This window comes from Rhipicephalus microplus, chromosome X (assembly GCF_043290135.1).
Source record: "Rhipicephalus microplus isolate Deutch F79 chromosome X, USDA_Rmic, whole genome shotgun sequence".
Taxonomy (NCBI): Eukaryota; Metazoa; Arthropoda; class Arachnida; order Ixodida; family Ixodidae; genus Rhipicephalus; species Rhipicephalus microplus.
In genome coordinates, this window is record NC_134710.1 from 29752046 (window position 1) to 29770081 (window position 18036).

Genomic DNA, 18036 nt, shown 5'->3' on the forward strand with positions numbered 1-18036 from the left:
CTTGTTGTGAAATTGGAATGCTTTGATTTGCAGGGGACACTGCAGCGCCTTTTAGGCTTAGCATTTGAAAAGAAACAATTTCTTAGGTGGCCATTTGTCACAAACATCATGTCAGAACTACAGAATGTCATAGAAAAAAAACGTGCGCTGGACGATAGTGGTGGAGAGCAAGATGCCAAGCGGTTAAAATCAGATATTGAGGTAATGTTGACTTCTGTATTTACGATCATTTTTTCTTTCTTTGATGCGCAACAAAAAGATGCTTTGCTGTTTTTTTACTCTGTCCCATATTGCCAAACCTACTTTTTTTTTCCTCTCCAAGGCACAAAATCCAGAACTCCTAAAAGTGAAGGCAAAGAAGATGGCTTTGTGCATGTGTTACAATGGAAAGGACTATCTAGGAATGCAAAGGTAACAAATGCATTCAAGCAAAATAATGTGGCATACATTGTAATAATGTGATCTAACAGACAATGATGAATGTTGTTTTTAAGTAAGAAAAATGAGCGATTAAATTTCCTCTTCATTTCTTAATTAATAGCGAGGGTCTCGTTCCAGCGGACTTGTGCCTTCAGGTGGTATGCGAGAAATTATTGATCAGTTGTCAGTTCATGATAAGATCACATTGTATGTGGTGCCAACAGGCAGAAAAAAAGTGTTCTACACTCGCTTTTGTGGCTCCTAGGGGCACTGATTAACACTCCCATATTCAGATGCATATATGTAAATATGCCCCTTAATGTTAATGGGGAGACGACTGCCACTGTAGCTCAGTTAGCATCGGATGTGTTATTCGAAGGATGCAGGTTCACTTCCTGACAGTGGCATGTTATTGTCCCCTTTTCTTCACATTTAGTTCACATTTACTACTAACAACATCGCCTATACTTTCCTAGGCATCATTGTCTGTCAGTTCTCACGAACATTGTGTCTAAGAAAGAAAAAGAAGCCCTTGCATTTTCTCTTCTTTCCTTCATGGCATACACTCATGTGTAATTACACCCATGTGTAATTTTTATAATTTGCTGTAGAACATATGGGCATTTTGAAGCTGTCTCATTTCATTGAGACAATTGAGGGGCCATTACCCTACAGCTAGGAAAATCACACGTGACAATGTTTCATGTTGCCTTCATTTGCATTTTCGTTTCTCTGTTGTAATGGTCTCATTGATATCTTAGTGAAGTTTGGAATGGCTGTTGCTTAAAACTGACTATCAATTTCAGGCTTCCACAGTGTATACTTCTATAACTTACTTCTGTGCTTCTTTGAATTGACTTCAAGAAATATAGGTTAGAGACATATGTGCTGCAGTGTCATATTATTGCTCATGCAGCAATTATTTCTTTGGTTTCTTCATAATTAGCATGATTTTCTTGCCCTAAGTAAATTCACGTGGCTTGCACACTGTACACACTACTTTTGCACCTCGGTAAAAGTGCATTTTAACCACCCTCATGGTTTCTTTAAACTGAGCTCTCTTGTATGCTGCATTTATCACCACATTAAATTCAAGTTCATTATTCAATTCCACAGGGTGGAAGTGCTGCGCCAATTGCGCAGTTTGGCACCAATCTGACCTGCTGCGCCAGGCTGCGCATAAATGGCAATGTCTGTGATAATAGTCAATTGGAGGCATAAACTGCCAAATTTAGCTGAATATTATCGTCGACCGATCAACGCTGAGTGTTGGCCACACAAAGGACACGGCCGCCTCCATATCCTATGTGGTTCAATCATGACCACGTAATTCGCTTCAGTCATTGGGCTTGTTCTTGTCTCGTCCCTGTTATCGCCGTGGTTTCTGCGCAAAAGTGGTGGCACCAACATGAATAACTGTGAATTATCTACTAATGCTGTAAAACCTCGATAATTTGTGCCTGCCGGGAACACGCCATGATCATACTGCCCAAAGTAACCATCAAAAAGTATTTTCTTCCTTTTCGCCTAAGTGCGAAAAAGATACTGGGCTGACACTCCCGTGCAATCATTTGATAGCGCGCAGTGGCGAAGCAGCATTCTGAAACTATTACAGGGTACGAGATACGCAGCGACAGAGATAGTGATAGAACAGGTGGGCTTTCCGTGATACATATGTGAGCTTTTCTATCGCAATCTGATGTTAAGCAACAACTGACAGTTTCATTGAAACACGTAGTGGTTGTGTGGACTCGTTCATCTCCGGGTTAGTTGTGTGCAGCGTGGCACCTATATATGCAGCCCACGCCATCCCTGCCGGGTTTCTCGCTGTAGCGTGTGCGCGGATTTGCCCTGTAAATTGCTCGTCCCCACTTCGCTCCAGACCGAGCACAGAGGAGCAGAGTAGCTTGTTTAATTAGGGTGGGAAAAACCAACATCTGTCAAACGAAGTGCATGGTGAATGCACTTCATTTGACATGAAAGCAAGAGATAAGCATAGCTTATCTCTTGTTTTCTACAAGTTGTTCTTTGTCAGCTGTGATGTTTAATGATGGTAGCACAGACGCGCGTGTACACACACACATGCACATTTATCGGTAGTAAGTCTGGTCAACTCATTAGTACTAAATGCTTAGTGAAAACTATTGGAATTTTTTCACCAGAAATAGTTTCGGTTGACAGTGATGTTTGGCCCTAGAAAGATGCTTCAAAACTAACTTGCGTTGATCCGAAACACTCCTTTCCGTGCTTTGAACCTGCTCCAGTACTCCCATTTTACTGTGCCAAAGCTGCTCCAGAATTATTCCGGCTGCCTGGGCTGCTTCAAAGCACAAAAGTCCACTCCCACACCTGTGCATCCCGTTGCTACACTGTAAGTGATCATTGTCACAAAACTGCTGTTTTGGTACTGAAAGTGTCCCAACACAGTGTGCAAAACTACAGCTTTGCCTGATTACAAAAACTGGTTTGCTCTCTGGGTGCTCCCTGAAAAAAAAAAAAAAAAACAACAACAACTGGGCAGCAAAAAGAAAGCATGGAATCCTGAACTGACATCACAGCACAAAGTTGTGGTGAAGCACCAAATTGAAACATGCAGTGCTGTGAAAGCTACGAAAACAAAGGCAAATACAGCAACAAGACAAAATATGTATGTCGAACATTCCTGAGTGAAATCGGAGCTTAACATCGACTTGCTTGCAATTGTTCAACATACCATATCTTTGTTCCAATTTAGAACATTTACTTCTGTTGTAGTGCATGCAGTTCTGATTTCAGATTATTGTGATATGCAGATTTACTTTGTCACTTCATCCCAGCTGTGGCAGCTGCGTTTTCGATGGAGGCAGAAATGCTGTAGGCGCATATGCTCTGATTTGGGTGCACGTTTAAGAACCCCAGGTGGTCGAAATTTTAGGAGCCCTCCACTACAGCGTCTCTCATAATTATATGGTAGTTTTGGGACATTAAACCCCACATATTCATATACTTTGTAACTTTCTCAGTTTAGGGAAGGCATTACTCTCCGAAAGACACATAAAGTATCTTTTATTTAAGAACTTCACATTACACCTGAAAATAAGTGCATATTCAAAATCATTTCACAAGTATACAGAAACCAAACAAGTTTCGTCAAAATCGATCCAGAATTTAAAAACAATTTGGAGCAGTGTTCTCTCCTTAAGAGACAGTGAAAGAAAATGTCATGTTTGGAAAACAAATTGATTGACTGGGCGAGCTTTGTCTCTGGCAAGCAGTTTTGTCTTGCAAGGGTCAAAGCGAAACCGAAAGCACTTGTTGATACTAAAATCTCAAGCTTCTTTTAAACATGGCACTTTCATTGCTTGCTGGTGCCAACCCTAAGGCACAATGCCTGATGAGTGACTTGTCCACAGGAATCCAGGAACAAAGACAATAGAGGAAGACCTGCTTACTGCTTTGTACAAAGGACAGCTCATACAGAGAGAGCACATAGACATTCCACAAAATGTGAAGTTTCAGCGTGCAGCTCGTACAGACAAAGGAGTCTCTGCTGTGAGACAAGTGGTGTCGCTTAAACTACCCACCAATATCACCATCGATGAAATGGTGACCAGGATCAACAGCCATCTAGTGGATCAGATCAGAGTCATTGGTGAGTGGTCAACAATTTTTTTCAGCTTCAACGTTGCGATGCCTCTTCTTCATTTGAACTATTGCTGCATTCCATCCACACAGTTGCTGTAACATTTGCCTTTGGCTTACATTAGAGGAGGGCTTTCTTTTTTTTTTTTTTTTTTAGCTGGGCCAGGTTAATGAAATACTTAAATGTTATTGCTTTGATCATGTCTAAGAGGCCCAAAGGTGGTAGTTTTCAAAAATACCAGACATGCACGAAACACGCTGCACAGTCAGTGAAAGCTGGAAGAGCGGCCTTTTTAGGGCCTCTTGTAAACTGTGTTGGGCTGGGCCAACTAATATAAGTACACTTGTAAGGCACCCACTATGCTATAAATCATGATAATTTTTGTGTAGTATGTAGGTAAGCACCCTCTAAGCCATTATTCATCATTCTGGGGAGAAGCATGATACCCTCTGCAAGGCCCAAAGCCAGGAATTTTTTTTTTTTTTTTTTGGGGGGGGGGGGGGGGGGGAATCTGTTAAAGACTTTGAAAAACACCTATTTTTATTAATATCTGGGGTAAAGCACACACTTCCATTCAATTTTGAGGCTGAGGCCCTGGCCCCTAAGCCTCTTCCCCCCCCCCCCCCCCCCCCTGGCTACAGGCCTGCCCGCTACACATCTGTGAACTAAGTTGATGCTGTGCCTTGTTCGTGGAGAATTACAGCCGAGCCCTTTGTAATGTTTGTAATTTAAAATACCCTAAGCAAAAGCTTGCTTATACTTTCGTTTTGGTTACATTTAGGTGCACTATGCTGGAAAACTCTAAAAGGTCATCTTCATTTTTACTGGGTTTCAAATCATGCTCCATCATCACCTACTTTCAGCTTCAGCTGCTTCTGTCCCTTCCACCTCTCTTGCACTACCGTCAAGCCACTTTTTGCACATTGAAATTTGTATAAAACTCACACCCCAACTTCAGCTTCACATTTGCTGTGTTATTTTTGTATGTTATACATGTTAAAATATGGTAAAAACCTCCAAAAAAGAAATGGTGATCACCTGGACACGGAAATGTTTCATGTAGCAGTGAAGCACACTGCCACAAGTTTCTTAAACCTATGCTTAAGCTGCAAGGAAATTCAGCTTCCTCATGAAACACCACATTGCCTAAAGGAAGAACCTAAAATATTTACTGGCACCCTCGCCTTGATAATCTGCCTATCATTATTGACAGTCTACTGTAGTGAATTGTTATGTGCTGTAAGCTCAATCATGAACACGAATCATGAGTGTGAAAACACAGGCGCAGAGGATCCTGGTGTGTATGTGTGCATAGGGAGCTATGTAGCATGTGTTCTATGACAACAAAACGAAACATCATGGTAGGATGACAGGGAGCAAACAGCCAGTAGCAGGGCTGAGGAAATTTAGAAATGTTTTCAAAGAATGCAGAAATATAGAATTATTATTGCTGAACATGAACATCTTAAAGATTGAAATTGAAGAGTGGGATGACTTTAACAATGTATTTGTGTTTATGTCTTGAGTTAGCTCCAGGTCGTTTCACAGTTTCACGAATTGTTCAGTGTTGGGAGCTGGTTGCTATTTTCTCAAACTATTGGCACGGGATTGTAGTTAGCCAGACACAAAGCCAGCTAATTTAATTCTTTTTAGATCCAATCATTTAGATCCAATCCAAGTCGTCCATAGATCATTCTGTATTCATTCTATTGAACAGAATGGTGTCTCCTTCTCTGTGCCCATTCCTTGCCGAAATGCTTGGCAGCACTGCCTTTTGTTGTTGCTATTTTCACGTTTGACCATCTTACGAGCCTCGTCCAATCCCATGCAGCTCTCTTTAAGATTCCCTCATGATATTTTGTTCCATTCTGTCGCAGAACATGCACAAAAGAGCTCCCCTAGTGTCTAAAATGATCAGGTTCCTAGCAGTTTAAACATTAAGTACTGTACAAATTGTTCATACCTGTTCAAAAATTTTGTTGGTACTGGACAGCTCTATGGTACAGTGTTGTAGAATGGGCGCCTTCATTCTATTAATTTTATTCCGGGGAATTGGAACTTTCCGCAGTTCTATTCCTTTCAGTTCCTCAGAGTGAGAAAACTTAGCCCATTCCCATTCCAGGAATGACCGGGCAGTTAAATTTCATTCCTATAACTGTTCAACATAGGAAAGGCATCTTGATAGTTTCACCGAGTTGAAAATGAACACCCAATAAAGCGAATCTCATGAGATTATTAATACAACATAATACATGAGTTATTAATACAACTGCAGATGTACATAAAACATGTTACCAAGCTCGAGGCATAGTAGCTTGGTGACATATCTCGCACAGTATTGGCCAAAGGTGCCCGTGTGTCTATACAAGGGAGACAGTATTGCAAAAGAGTGAAGGGAGTATGAGGTGAGACGGTGAGCAAGCTGGTATGCAAAAGCTTGCAGTTAACAGAAGCATCGCGCCAGCATCAGTACGCATCACATTTTGGATAAGTGCTTTTTTGAATGTGTGTCCAAGTCGCCGACGGTGACAGAAGCAAAAACAAAGAAGTGAAAGGTGGGAGACATCAGGTGGCTGGAGTGCTGCTGAGGGAAAAAAAGATCGCAAGGTGTAAGGGGGGTATGATGCCGTCATAGTTTCGCATGACGAATACCAATGGCATAGAGCTATAGTAATGGGACGAATAGAGACAAGCTTTGGAGCAACTCAGTCTATGTAAGTACGCATCACTTATAAAGGAACCATGCTTGCTATAAGCCAAGCCATTTTAAAAATACTGCTTTATTGTTAATTTCGAGGCTGTGACTTACTGATGTTTGATATTTGAAAAACAGTGCACTGGCGAAAGTGTGCTCTATTTGCGGAAAAAGGCGCAACTTCATTCACATTCCATTTCATGCTAAAGGCGCTTAATTTCATTCCCATACCATTCCTCCATGCAGCATTCTTATTTCAGTTCGGGGTCGTGAAACTGTGGAATGATTCCCGGAGATGGCAGCTCCGCAACACTGCTATAGTAGTATTGTTTGAACATTTTGCAGTAGCTATTCATCACGAAACAAGTGCTCGAAGTACTCTGCCATTCTGAAAATTTCTGGGGCTTTCTAATTACAAAATTTCAGCTGGCGTTCATGCCAGTAATATCTGCAGTATATCATGAAAAAAACTTTTGTGTGGTGAACTACGTACTAGTTTTGCCACCTCAGTAAATATAAAGATGCAGCAGGGAATATTAGCTCTCTTACTTTTTTTGAGAGCTGCCAACATTTTGCATTATGCTTGAGTTTTGTTTCAGACATGAGAGCGCAATGAAGCCTGCAATGCTGCTATATTGTTTACGGGAGGTCTGTCGTCTAGGCTTAGGCTTGTTATCGCAAGCACCTCGATTGGGTCAGCGTGATCATTTTAAATATGTACAGTGATAAATTAGGGTGGTTGTTACATCATGAATGATACATAATTCATTGATCACATCTAGTGAATCTGGTGCAGCAGTACATTGGCTCATTCATAAGGTTGAAAAAAAGCTTCTCCGATAAATATACACAAACTCAAGTTTACTTTGTGTCACTACAGGTAAATGATGGGTCTAAATGGAAAATATTTGCAAAAGGAAAAAAAAACCTTATTAACATGTTCATTGAATAAATTTAGTTTTACATCAATATTTTATGCAGGTTAGACTGGGGCACATGTTTACATTGAAAAATTGAAAACAAGTCATAGCAAAACATGGGTGTTTAAAAGCGATTCCTAATTGAATGAAAATATACCAAAAGTAAAATACTTGGAATATCAAATTAAATATATAGTATTATGCCCTTCTGCAGCAGTGGCTATGTTTTTGTATGCAACTTGTTTATGCTAGTTGTGTCAACTTTCTGATGCAAAAAGAAAGTAACATACATTGTTCATTGGATAAACAGAACCTTCTCCATCATTAGTATGTCTTTACTCAAAGGGGCACTAAAGAAAAGAACGATTTTTTGCATATTGGTAAAGTGCAGTTTCACAATCTCTAAAACACCACTCTTACCGCGAAAAGAAAATGCGGGTAGAGACGCCACTTTGAGATTCCCGCACCAAACACCGTGGCGTAAAAAATTTAAAGGCATCTACTGAGTCCTACATAGCTTCCAATCAATAAAATTGAAGTACACTGCAATTTGTGGGTGCCGTAGACTGAGCAAAGTTTTCGAAAATTTCATCGAGCCAATGCCATAAAAATACCAAAAATAGATTTTGAAATTTCTTACATCACGCGGGAAAATTTCGGCACAAAATTTAGGAATGAAACTTCAACCTTGATTTTCTCCGCTAATATTGAACTTATGATGGTGAAGCATATGGCATTGGAGTTCCCAAAGTGCAGTTTGCGAATCTAAACCAAGTCATTGTTTTAATGCTGTTCTAGTCTTAACAAGGTTATGATTGCCATTCTAGATATCAAGCGCACAACAAGAGGCTTCAACTGTAAAAACAACTGCGATTATCGCACCTACAGTTACATGTTACCATCATTTTCATTTGCGCCACCAGGAGTTACACCTGATGAATCCTATCGCATCTCAAGTAAGTTTTAATTTGATAGTCATTCTAGTTTTCAAGGTGTATAGAAGGATGAATGTTTCAACCAATAAACTTGGAAGCGAGACCTGTGTCACATACTAGATCAGTAGGGGCATGTTTCTTGTTCTCTTTAAAGGGGCCATGACATGGTCATCCACCAAACTGCCGTTTTCAGCGAAAAATGGAAGCAGAGCATTTATTGTCTCCTCATATACATGTGAAATTGTCTGTAAAAGAATCTTTCTAACATAAGCACTAGAAATCACTGGCGGCCCCGCTGCAGTGCTTTAGTGGCTAAGGCACTCGGCTGCTGACCTGCAAGTCGTAGGATCGAATCCCGGCTGCGGTGGTTGCATTTTCGAAGGAGGTGACAATGCTGTAGGCCCGTGGGCCCAGATTTGGGTGCACGTTAAAGAACCCCAGGTGGTTGAAATTTCCAGAGCCCTCTACTACAGCGTCTCTCATAATCATATGGTGGTTTGGGGACGTTGAACCCAGCATATCAAATCGCTGGCGATAAACCCCGCCCGATGCCGGCGACTGCCATTTTGGCATGGCCTGTCTGACATATTATATTTCATGTAGTGGAGCTGTCTTCTTTTACCAATGTTTCAGCCTCTGCAAGTTGTAGAATTTACACTGTGAAGCTGAAGAAAGCTGAAATAGCTTCAGTGTACGTGCAGCTGACCACGAAACAACAAAATCTTTGACGGACACATGCAAAGCAAGTGGCTTGTTACATCACGGCTCGCGAGTTTGCCAGTGTTGTCCGACTTTTGTGGCACTCGTATATTTGTAAAACTTTTCATTATAAATTAAGTGTTCCACGAAATGTGTTCAAGTTTCGCCAGCTTGTTCGTGAATATCCAAGGACTAACCTGCATGGCACACTACGAACAAAAATTTGGTGTCGTGGCCCTTTTAATCTTCCTTCATATGTCCCTTAAAGTTCGTATCATATACAGTCGAACCCATTTATAATTAGCTTGTGAGTGTCGTGAAAAGTGGTCGTTATATCAGTACATAGTTCGTTTGTATATGGACACTAATCCTTAAAAGAGAACTGACATAATTTGAAAGCAGCCCAAATTGAACATTTTTTATTTCTTTAGTATGTAGTGTCAATGATCTCCACAGATTGGAGTCAGGTAACCCGTATAAAAAAGTATTTTATTTTGAATTTAAAGTTTGCATCACTAAGCATCTGCAAGCAAGCTCCACTGCAATGGACATTATCCCAACAAGTCAAGACAGCTGAGTTAGTGAGCTCGGCATACTGCATGCAGCCTAAATCGTCAATGTCACTGCCGGGGGGGGGGGGTCACTGTACGACAATTCATTCATCGTTGTTTACATGCACCACGAGCAGATGGCAGGCTTGCCGCTAGTATGCCGTTACTTGCTGTCTTCCCATGACAACACACTGCTTTGACACGCCACTGAAGCCACTCCTTAGATACTGAAACCGAAATTGCTTTTTTATGGTGGCAAAATTAAAAATATGTAATGCTGCGACACTTTTTTGAGGTTCATTGGCACCAGTACTTTAATTTACAGCAACAATCCAAAAATTTTTTCAATTCTTGTCAGTACTCCTTTAAAAATGTGCACTTAGGGACCAAGCCGTTCATTGTTCTCCATGTTTGCATTAAACTGCTAGTAATCCCTTGAGTGACATTGGGTAAGCCTCTTCAAGTCTTGATGTGACGGTCGCTGTGCGCTTACGAATGAATTAAACCACCTTTTGCAATGAACTGACACCATTTCACTGGAGTGTGGTACTTCTATGGATAGCTGATCATAACTGTCTAGTTGCATGCAGCCCGCTGCCTATTCGGCTCATGCTGTCAGTGCCGGGCCACTTGTGTACCGTTTGCGCGTTCATGCCTGCTTGAATCTGAACCGTGCTCTGGTGTGCCAAGTGGACGGTTCATTCAGTGCAGCGAAGGCACACCTTTAATATTCAATGCATTCAATGCAGGACGTGTGCAGCGCTCGTGTTGTCCTCTTTGCTTTCCTTGCCTCGTCTTTCGTTTCACGTTTCTTCTAGCACCTTCATGCTCGTGCTGCAGCACTTATCATCATGAGAATGTTTGTTTGGTTTTCCATAGACTGAATGCAAAAAAAAATGTGCATATCACGAACCGTGTAAAAAGCCTCTTCTGTTAAGACGAACTTTCGCAGCGACCAACCACAATGGGTATTTTACGCAACGAACATGATAGTCCTGATGAGAACATTCAAGTGAACAAGAGAAAGAAAAATGAATAATAAAAACTTCCTCGCGCAAAGACTCGAAAGAAAACCGAAAACAAATTGCGATATGGAGGGTGAAGCAAGAGGAAAAGAAAGGTCTGCGCATAAAGCTGGTATCTCCCTTACCCCTGGCCTGTAAGTGGAGGAAGGGCTGGCTTTATCAGCAAAGAAAGCAACAAAAAGCGTTTATCCTTTTGTATTCTCTTTGCATTCTTCAGTTCCCCAACAGGACTACAGTGGAGAACGAAATAACACAAGAGCTTGCGTAGAGGCGAAAGGGCAAGGAAAATAGGGCAAAAGAAAAGCCAAATAAAAGTTAACACGGAAATAAAGATTATCTGTGCATTATAATCACATGAAACAGGAACCACATATGCGGCGCTAGCACTTCCATCAGAGGAATGAGAGGCATTGCCATCGGCGTCATGCAATGATGCCTGAGCACATGTTTTGGTCAGTTTGCATTGTTTTGTATGGGGCCTGTGCACATCGTATTTGTTCCCAGTGAAATGCAGCAAATTGTCATGCGCGATTTTCATTGTGAAAGTGCATGACAGAAAAAGGTTATTTTGCGTACTAAATATTACTATGCCTTGTCTTTCTTCTGTGCTCGAGGCTCGTGATCGTGAGTAGCGTAAACGGAGATCTCCAGCTGCATGTCGTTCAGGAAAAGTACGGCAAGCCGAAAAAAAGAAAATATCCAAACCTCAAATAAAGGTTGTAAACTTGGCGCATATTGGCTCTGTCAAGGAAGTGTTATGGAATGGAGGCATATCGGAAAGTGAGAGCAAAGCCAGTAAAACAGCCTCTCAGAAGGTAAACAGCCACAAAAATAAATTTTCCATTCTTTGAGGGAAACTTGTGCATGTCTTTTTCTTTTTATCTTTTCCTAATAGTTAAAATAGGGTCAAGTTACAGTTTTATTGTTAAAGTGCAGTATAGTTTATTTGTGAGCATATTATGAACTCATGAAAATGAGTACTCTTTAGACTAATCTAAATACCCTACTTGAAAGCAGGTTTTTATCAAGCCAAACCTAATAAATGCTTTTTTTTTTGTTCCTCTCCTTTCCATTATAGGTACTCTCCTCTCCATTATAGGTATATGTAGTTCATTCAGCATTTTCAAGGAACATATTTAGCTATACTTGGCGTGTTGGAATTTGGTTTTGTGGGGCACTTCTGATCAGATGAACTCCTGATAGGACGAACAAATGATCGTGGTCCCTTCAAGTTCGTCTTAAAGGGAGTCTACCGTAGAGTAGTTAAACATTTTTGGAATCCATTAAGTATGAACCGAGTTATAGTTTGTCACGCAGAGTAAGAGCTTTCTCTCTTTTCTCGTCGCCGTGGTAGCAATGTTAGGAACATTACTATGATATGCACAAACACGTACATGCAACTTTAAAAGCAACTTGTAGTCTGTTTTATGTCAATAAGCTGTTTCTGGAAAGCAAGAGAACTTATGTACGACCTAAACATCCTGGTTATACTAACTGTAGATATATGCTTTCTCATTGAGTGGTCATGCGTTAACATCAATGTGGCCACATTGGTGGCTTTGTAACTTCGATCTTGCAAAAATAATGCATCATGCTTTTACAGATTAAGGTAGAACATTAGCTCGGCTTCAATTCTATGAAGTTTTTTATCAAGTCTAAAAAAGTGCCTTTTTCTTAATTTACTTTAAAACTATTAGTTGTTTGAGACATGCCCCATTTAAGAATTTGTGGTTTACGTTTCACATTATACTTAGGAATTATATTTAGCACAATTGTGAACATAATGTGCAGCAATGCTTTGAAAAATTTAAAAAATACTGACTGCCAGACCGGTGGAGCAAAACAATCTTACCGTATTTTTGCGCATATAACCCGTCCCTGCATATAATCCGCACTCCCACTTTCAGCTCACCGAGAAAGAAAAAAAAATCCTCGCGTATTGCCCGCACATTTCATATACAGGAAAGGCTGTACAAAAGCTACTGCTCAAGCAACATAGCACATATGTAGACAGAAAAAGCTTTATTTAGCAAGCAGAATACGCTGTCTGCAAGGCCAGTCACAATTCACTCACTCTCGCTGCTCTCGCTAGAGCTATCACTTAGCCGCAGTCCTCACTGTCATGTACAAGGTCATCTTCGGTTCCATCCATGTTTGTGATGCAGCATTTCTTGAAACTTTTTCGCACCATCTCACCTGGAATGGCCTTCCATGCCTCGACAATCCACTTGCAGAATAGGGCAATATCAGGCCTTCGGACTCGTCCTGTCGGTGTCAAGTCGTAGAGGCCTTTGGCCATCCACTTGGCGTAATAGCGCTTGACATGCGCTTTGAAGGGCTTGTTAAGCGACACATCTAGAGGCTGCAACATTGACGTCATTCCACCGGGTATAACAACTAAGTCGGTGCTGTTGCGTGAAAGGTGGTCCTTCACTTCCTCAGTTATGTGGCCGCGGAACAAGCATGGACCTCTTTGCGAGCATCGCACTGGGCCTCTTCTCCCATACCGTCTTGATCCAGTCCACGAACAAGTCACTGTTCATCCACGCGTTCTTGTGTGCGCGCACCACCGCACCGGCAGGCAAATGAATCTTTGGTAGAGTTTTCTTTTTCAAGATGACGTACAGTCGCAGTTGCGTGCCGTCGGCGAGGGCACAAAGCAAGACTGTGATGCGCAGTTTCGTGTTCCCGCCGGTCAGCACGCACCGAACTGCTGCCCGTCTTCTCAATCGTTGTGTCCAACGGCATTTCAAAATAAACAGGAGTTTCATCCGCATTGCCGATTTGCGAGAAAATGTAATTGTGCTGCTTTCACAGGCCAATTACATATCTCTGGTACTTGGGCAGCTTCTCCTCATAAGAAGCCGGCAAGCGTTGACATATTGTAGTCCGCCGTCTGCTTGCCGCTTCATAAAGCGGTGCAGCCATCCGCGGCTCGCACGGAACTCGTGAGGTAGGCCTAGCTCTCTCGAAAGTCGCCGCGCTTCCACTTGGGCCATTTCGGTCGATACGGCGTGACCCCTGCTTCTCACATCTTCAATGAACTTTACTAGCTCAGGGTAGGCACCGGTCTAGGGGCCACGAAATGACCTACGGTTGCAGTGCGTGGCTTATAGGCTCTATTTCTTCTTTCTCCACAGTCGCAAGCAGGACTCGTCCACATCGTGCCGTCTTCCCGCTTCGCGATTTCCGAATTCCTCGGCGACGGTGATGATCTTAAGCTTTTGCTGTGCCGTGAAGGACTGCCGCCGTAAGCTACTCATGGTGACAGAACAGATCGACTTAGGCTTCCACGACTTAGCACTACCCCTTCTAGTACACTGTAACAGCACCCTGGGAACAACAGAACCAAAATGCATGCCTGCTACCGCGTCAAAAAGTAGTACATAAATTTACTGATAATATCTCTATCTCTCTCGCGAACGGCCATAAAATATACTTGTGGTGTGACAGTGAGATTTTACACTGAACGATCGAATTGTCTCTCCCCAAATGTTTTTCTAAATGCTTCAATGATGCAAGCAAGCGAAACCAAAATCGGTCGCAAGCTGCCGTGCTACTTGCAGAGCAACACGAATTTGCGGAAACCGCCTCCGTAGCCTTCGCTACACTGTTAAAGGGCTTCACAGCACAAAGCGCATTGCTGTGAAGTAGCACTATAGGAAAAACCCCGCGTATTATTCGCACCTCCACTTTGCCACTGAAATTTTTGGGTTTTTGGTGCGGGTTAGACGCGCGAAAATACGGTAAGTTGTGGCATTATTGAACCATGTCCAATATTGGAAATTTTTTTTGTTGAAGTAAGGGCCATAATACTTCAAGATAATAAATGGTAAAACGGTAACCTCCATGATGCTAGGCTGTTAGATAGTAAGCAAAGAAAAATTTTGAGCCCGACTGGTGCAGTAGCATCTTGTTGGATGTCATCAAAATGCCATTTTCATGCAATTTGTAGAAATTGGTTATTGCACAGTGGATATTTCCGATTTTTTTTTAAGAGAGGCAAATGCTTTTTTGTTTAGTTTTTTTTGCAAAACTGTAATAGTTGTGTTGTCCTGAGGACTCGAATAACAAAATGTCTTTTTCTAGTGAAATGAGACGGGGTGACTGGACATGCACAGGGGTTCATACCTGAGCACACCCTACAAGAATTTTTTTTTCTCCTGACACTGCTGAACATTCTAAGAAAAAAAAAAAACAGACAAGAGGAGGTATAGAGAATGCCTAAGCAATTTTTTGCAACAACCTTGCTTTAAAACATTGCCATGATTGAAGTATCAGCAGCGGAGGTACGTGTTGGATTTGTTACTGGTCTTTTTCCCGTCCGTGTTTTCTACCGCGTAGTACACTTGTCACCAGCTGGACCAATCGTCCACTTTGTTTCTGGCATTGATTGTGCCCCAAGAAACTTTTTTGCATTGTACACTGAATTGTGTACAGTGCAAAGAACCAATATTCACATGGCCAGACTCAGCTTGTTAAAATATCATAATTGAAGACCGAGTCTGTAATAGAAGGAAAAACAAAACAGAGAGAAGCAGGGTGTCTACCAACCTGGAAAACCTGGAATAGTCGAGTAATTTGCACCCTTCCGGAAAACGATAGTTACAGCGCTAGAAGAGAACGACGACAAAGGGACAAGAAGGAGACGTTCTTTGTCGTCAATCTGTTCTCGCGCTATAACTATCATCATGTCATACCAACTAGCCCAAACCACCAGACTTCTGGAAAAGTCGGGGAATTTCTGAAAAATCAGGCCTGGTCATGGAAACCGACGGCAGTCTGTGCTACTGTCACAAAAATAAGCATTATCATTGATCAAAGCTTCAAAAGCCACTTCTTCAGTTGCAACTACAGTGAACAACTGAATGATGTGTGAAAAAAAAAAGTGCGCAACTTTTGCTTCTTAGTGAAAACGCAAAAGGATACACCTACCAAAAGAATACAAAGTTTGGTGACATTATGGCACCGACTATAGGAACTTTGTTCACAATAATAGCCATGAGAAAGACACGGGGTATTTAAGTATGCCTAATTACATGACTTAAGCACCGGGACTACATTGTCAGAAGGGTCCCATCACTCCTGTTCAGCATAGGTACAGTTGTTTGCATGTGTTCTTATTCCAGGTGCAGGCAGATGAAAGCTTTTCTTTAGCTAGAATACGTATGCTTGACCAGTCAGTTTAGTGGCCTGTACATTCCACCTGTTTAGCGAGGGCATATGAGGTCACGGCTTTTTTTCTGTCGCTATATTCATGCTGCTTAACTCTTTTCTTGAAATCAGTGGTCTCACCGATGTACTAGTTGTAACAATTGTGGTAGCCCAAAGCCTAAAGAAGACCGTGGAAATTTTCGCTCGGCAACTTGTCCTTCATGTTGTCCAGAGTGTTCCTTAGCTTCCATGTTGATACATTCACTGTTTTGATAGCTGTTGCCTACATATCGCACAGCATATCTGATTTTCCAAGAACAACATTACACACATAGGTAAATTTCTGCATGTTTGTCTTGACCATGATTTCGGCTCAGCTTGAAGACCTTGTGGTTCGGATATAACTGCCATTGGCAGAGGCTTGCCAGGCTATGTGATGTTTATTATTGTTATTATTATGAAATGCGAAGTATTTATTAGCAAACTTCGGCGACTTTGGCCGTATCGATTATCTAGCCGCCTACGACTTTTAGCTCTCCTGGCCGTCATAAAAAGAAAATCATGATATGTATGTCATGAATGTCATGCTTTACATGTCATGGTCTTGCTGCTCTTGTGGTGGTTTCGTTCTCGTGAGATATTGCAAAACTGGTATGGTATATCACAACTGCATGCTGAACATAAGTGACAGACCCTAACTTGGAAGTCATGACGTGCATGTCATATAAGTCATGATTACAGGCCGCACTGATGGTGCACTTGCGTTTAATTCGCTATCTTCACATGAATGGACGACAAACACAAATGCCAGGTGCAAGCATGATAATCGTGACATGGAAGTCTTGTTCGGCATAATTTACATTCGTCTCGTAACATTTTGCTGATTTTAAAGTGACATATTAACCTTTTTCATTCGTGCTTTGCATATCGATTCCCACTTTACGTGGGATCTGACAAATTTTTTTACTATCATTATTATTTTTGCGATGCAACAGCAAGCATCCTCAGCTACGCACTTGTTGCTGATAGCTTGCGTTTTAAGGGTTGAGTCGGGTAACCTCACCTAAATTTCTCATTTCAGTTTATGGAGGTGGTATTATTAAATCTGTGGTTAGTTTTTAGCATTATGTTCATAGAAGAGTACAAAAGCGAAGATAACCTGCCCACATTTGCAATAACTCTGTGGAATCAAGGGAGCTGATGCAACCACACAGGTTCCTTCTTGCCTGCACATATTCGAATGTTATTGCTTTCAACGCTGCCCCTAGCTTTCATTGCAGGCATCTGAGGACTTTGTTGAACTCTAAGCGCCAGAGCCCAGAGAAATAAAACATCAAAATGCATGTGCTCGTCATAGAAAAAGAAAGAAAGGAAGAAAAAAAAGAAGAAAATTATGCAACGCTGCTGTGCTCTTGCAACGTTGTTAGTCATTGTCAACACAAGGTGCACAAAATACACGAGTAGCATATAGTTATATTTTTTTCTGAAAGATGTATATTAGAGGTGTACAATTTAAATTGGGATGTAGATCAACAGTAAATACAGCAATCCAGGTTGCTTCAAATGCAATCCAATCCACATCTTTAGTAAAGTCAGTAAATACAGGTTGATCTAATCCAATCCAATCCATATCCTAAGTGGCCTAGGCTGTAACCATTATAGCAAACTAGAATATATTCCAGTGGTGGAACTGGCCGGGCTCAGGGGTCCCCCTTTTAGACAGATGCTATGAGATGGTGCCACTTCTACATTTCCTAGAAGTTTTGGCTGCGTTGTAGGGCTATTGTGGGCCCCTTCAAACTTTCAGCTGGGGTTAATTTCAACTCGTGTGTTTGCATTCTACCAAACAGCCAACTTGCTGGCTCTCCGGCTCGGAGGTATCATTTTGGTCAGATATACATATCTTTTCATATTTACCGCAGGCGCTCAGAACATTCTGAGCACGTACGGTACATTTATTTACTTATTCCACGGGATTACCCTCCGAATTTCAAGAAAAGTAAACCCCGAAAACA

At 41.6% G+C, this 18036-nt stretch overlaps 1 protein-coding gene across 3 annotated transcripts in view; it reads left to right on the top strand.

Moving 5' to 3' along the window:
- The window catches only part of Pus1 (Pseudouridine synthase 1), a 50694-nt gene that overhangs the window by 7282 nt on the left and 25376 nt on the right, over positions 1-18036 (top strand). For 2 of the 3 annotated variants that reach the window (XM_075876110.1, XM_075876109.1), the window contains exons 2-5: positions 34-201; positions 323-411; positions 3813-4051; positions 8485-8613. In XM_075876110.1, coding sequence (XP_075732225.1) covers positions 34-201; positions 323-411; positions 3813-4051; positions 8485-8613 — 625 coding nt within the window. The remainder of the gene's footprint in view (positions 1-33; positions 202-322; positions 412-3812; positions 4052-8484; positions 8614-18036) is intronic. The other variant, XM_075876111.1, reaches the window with a different exon arrangement.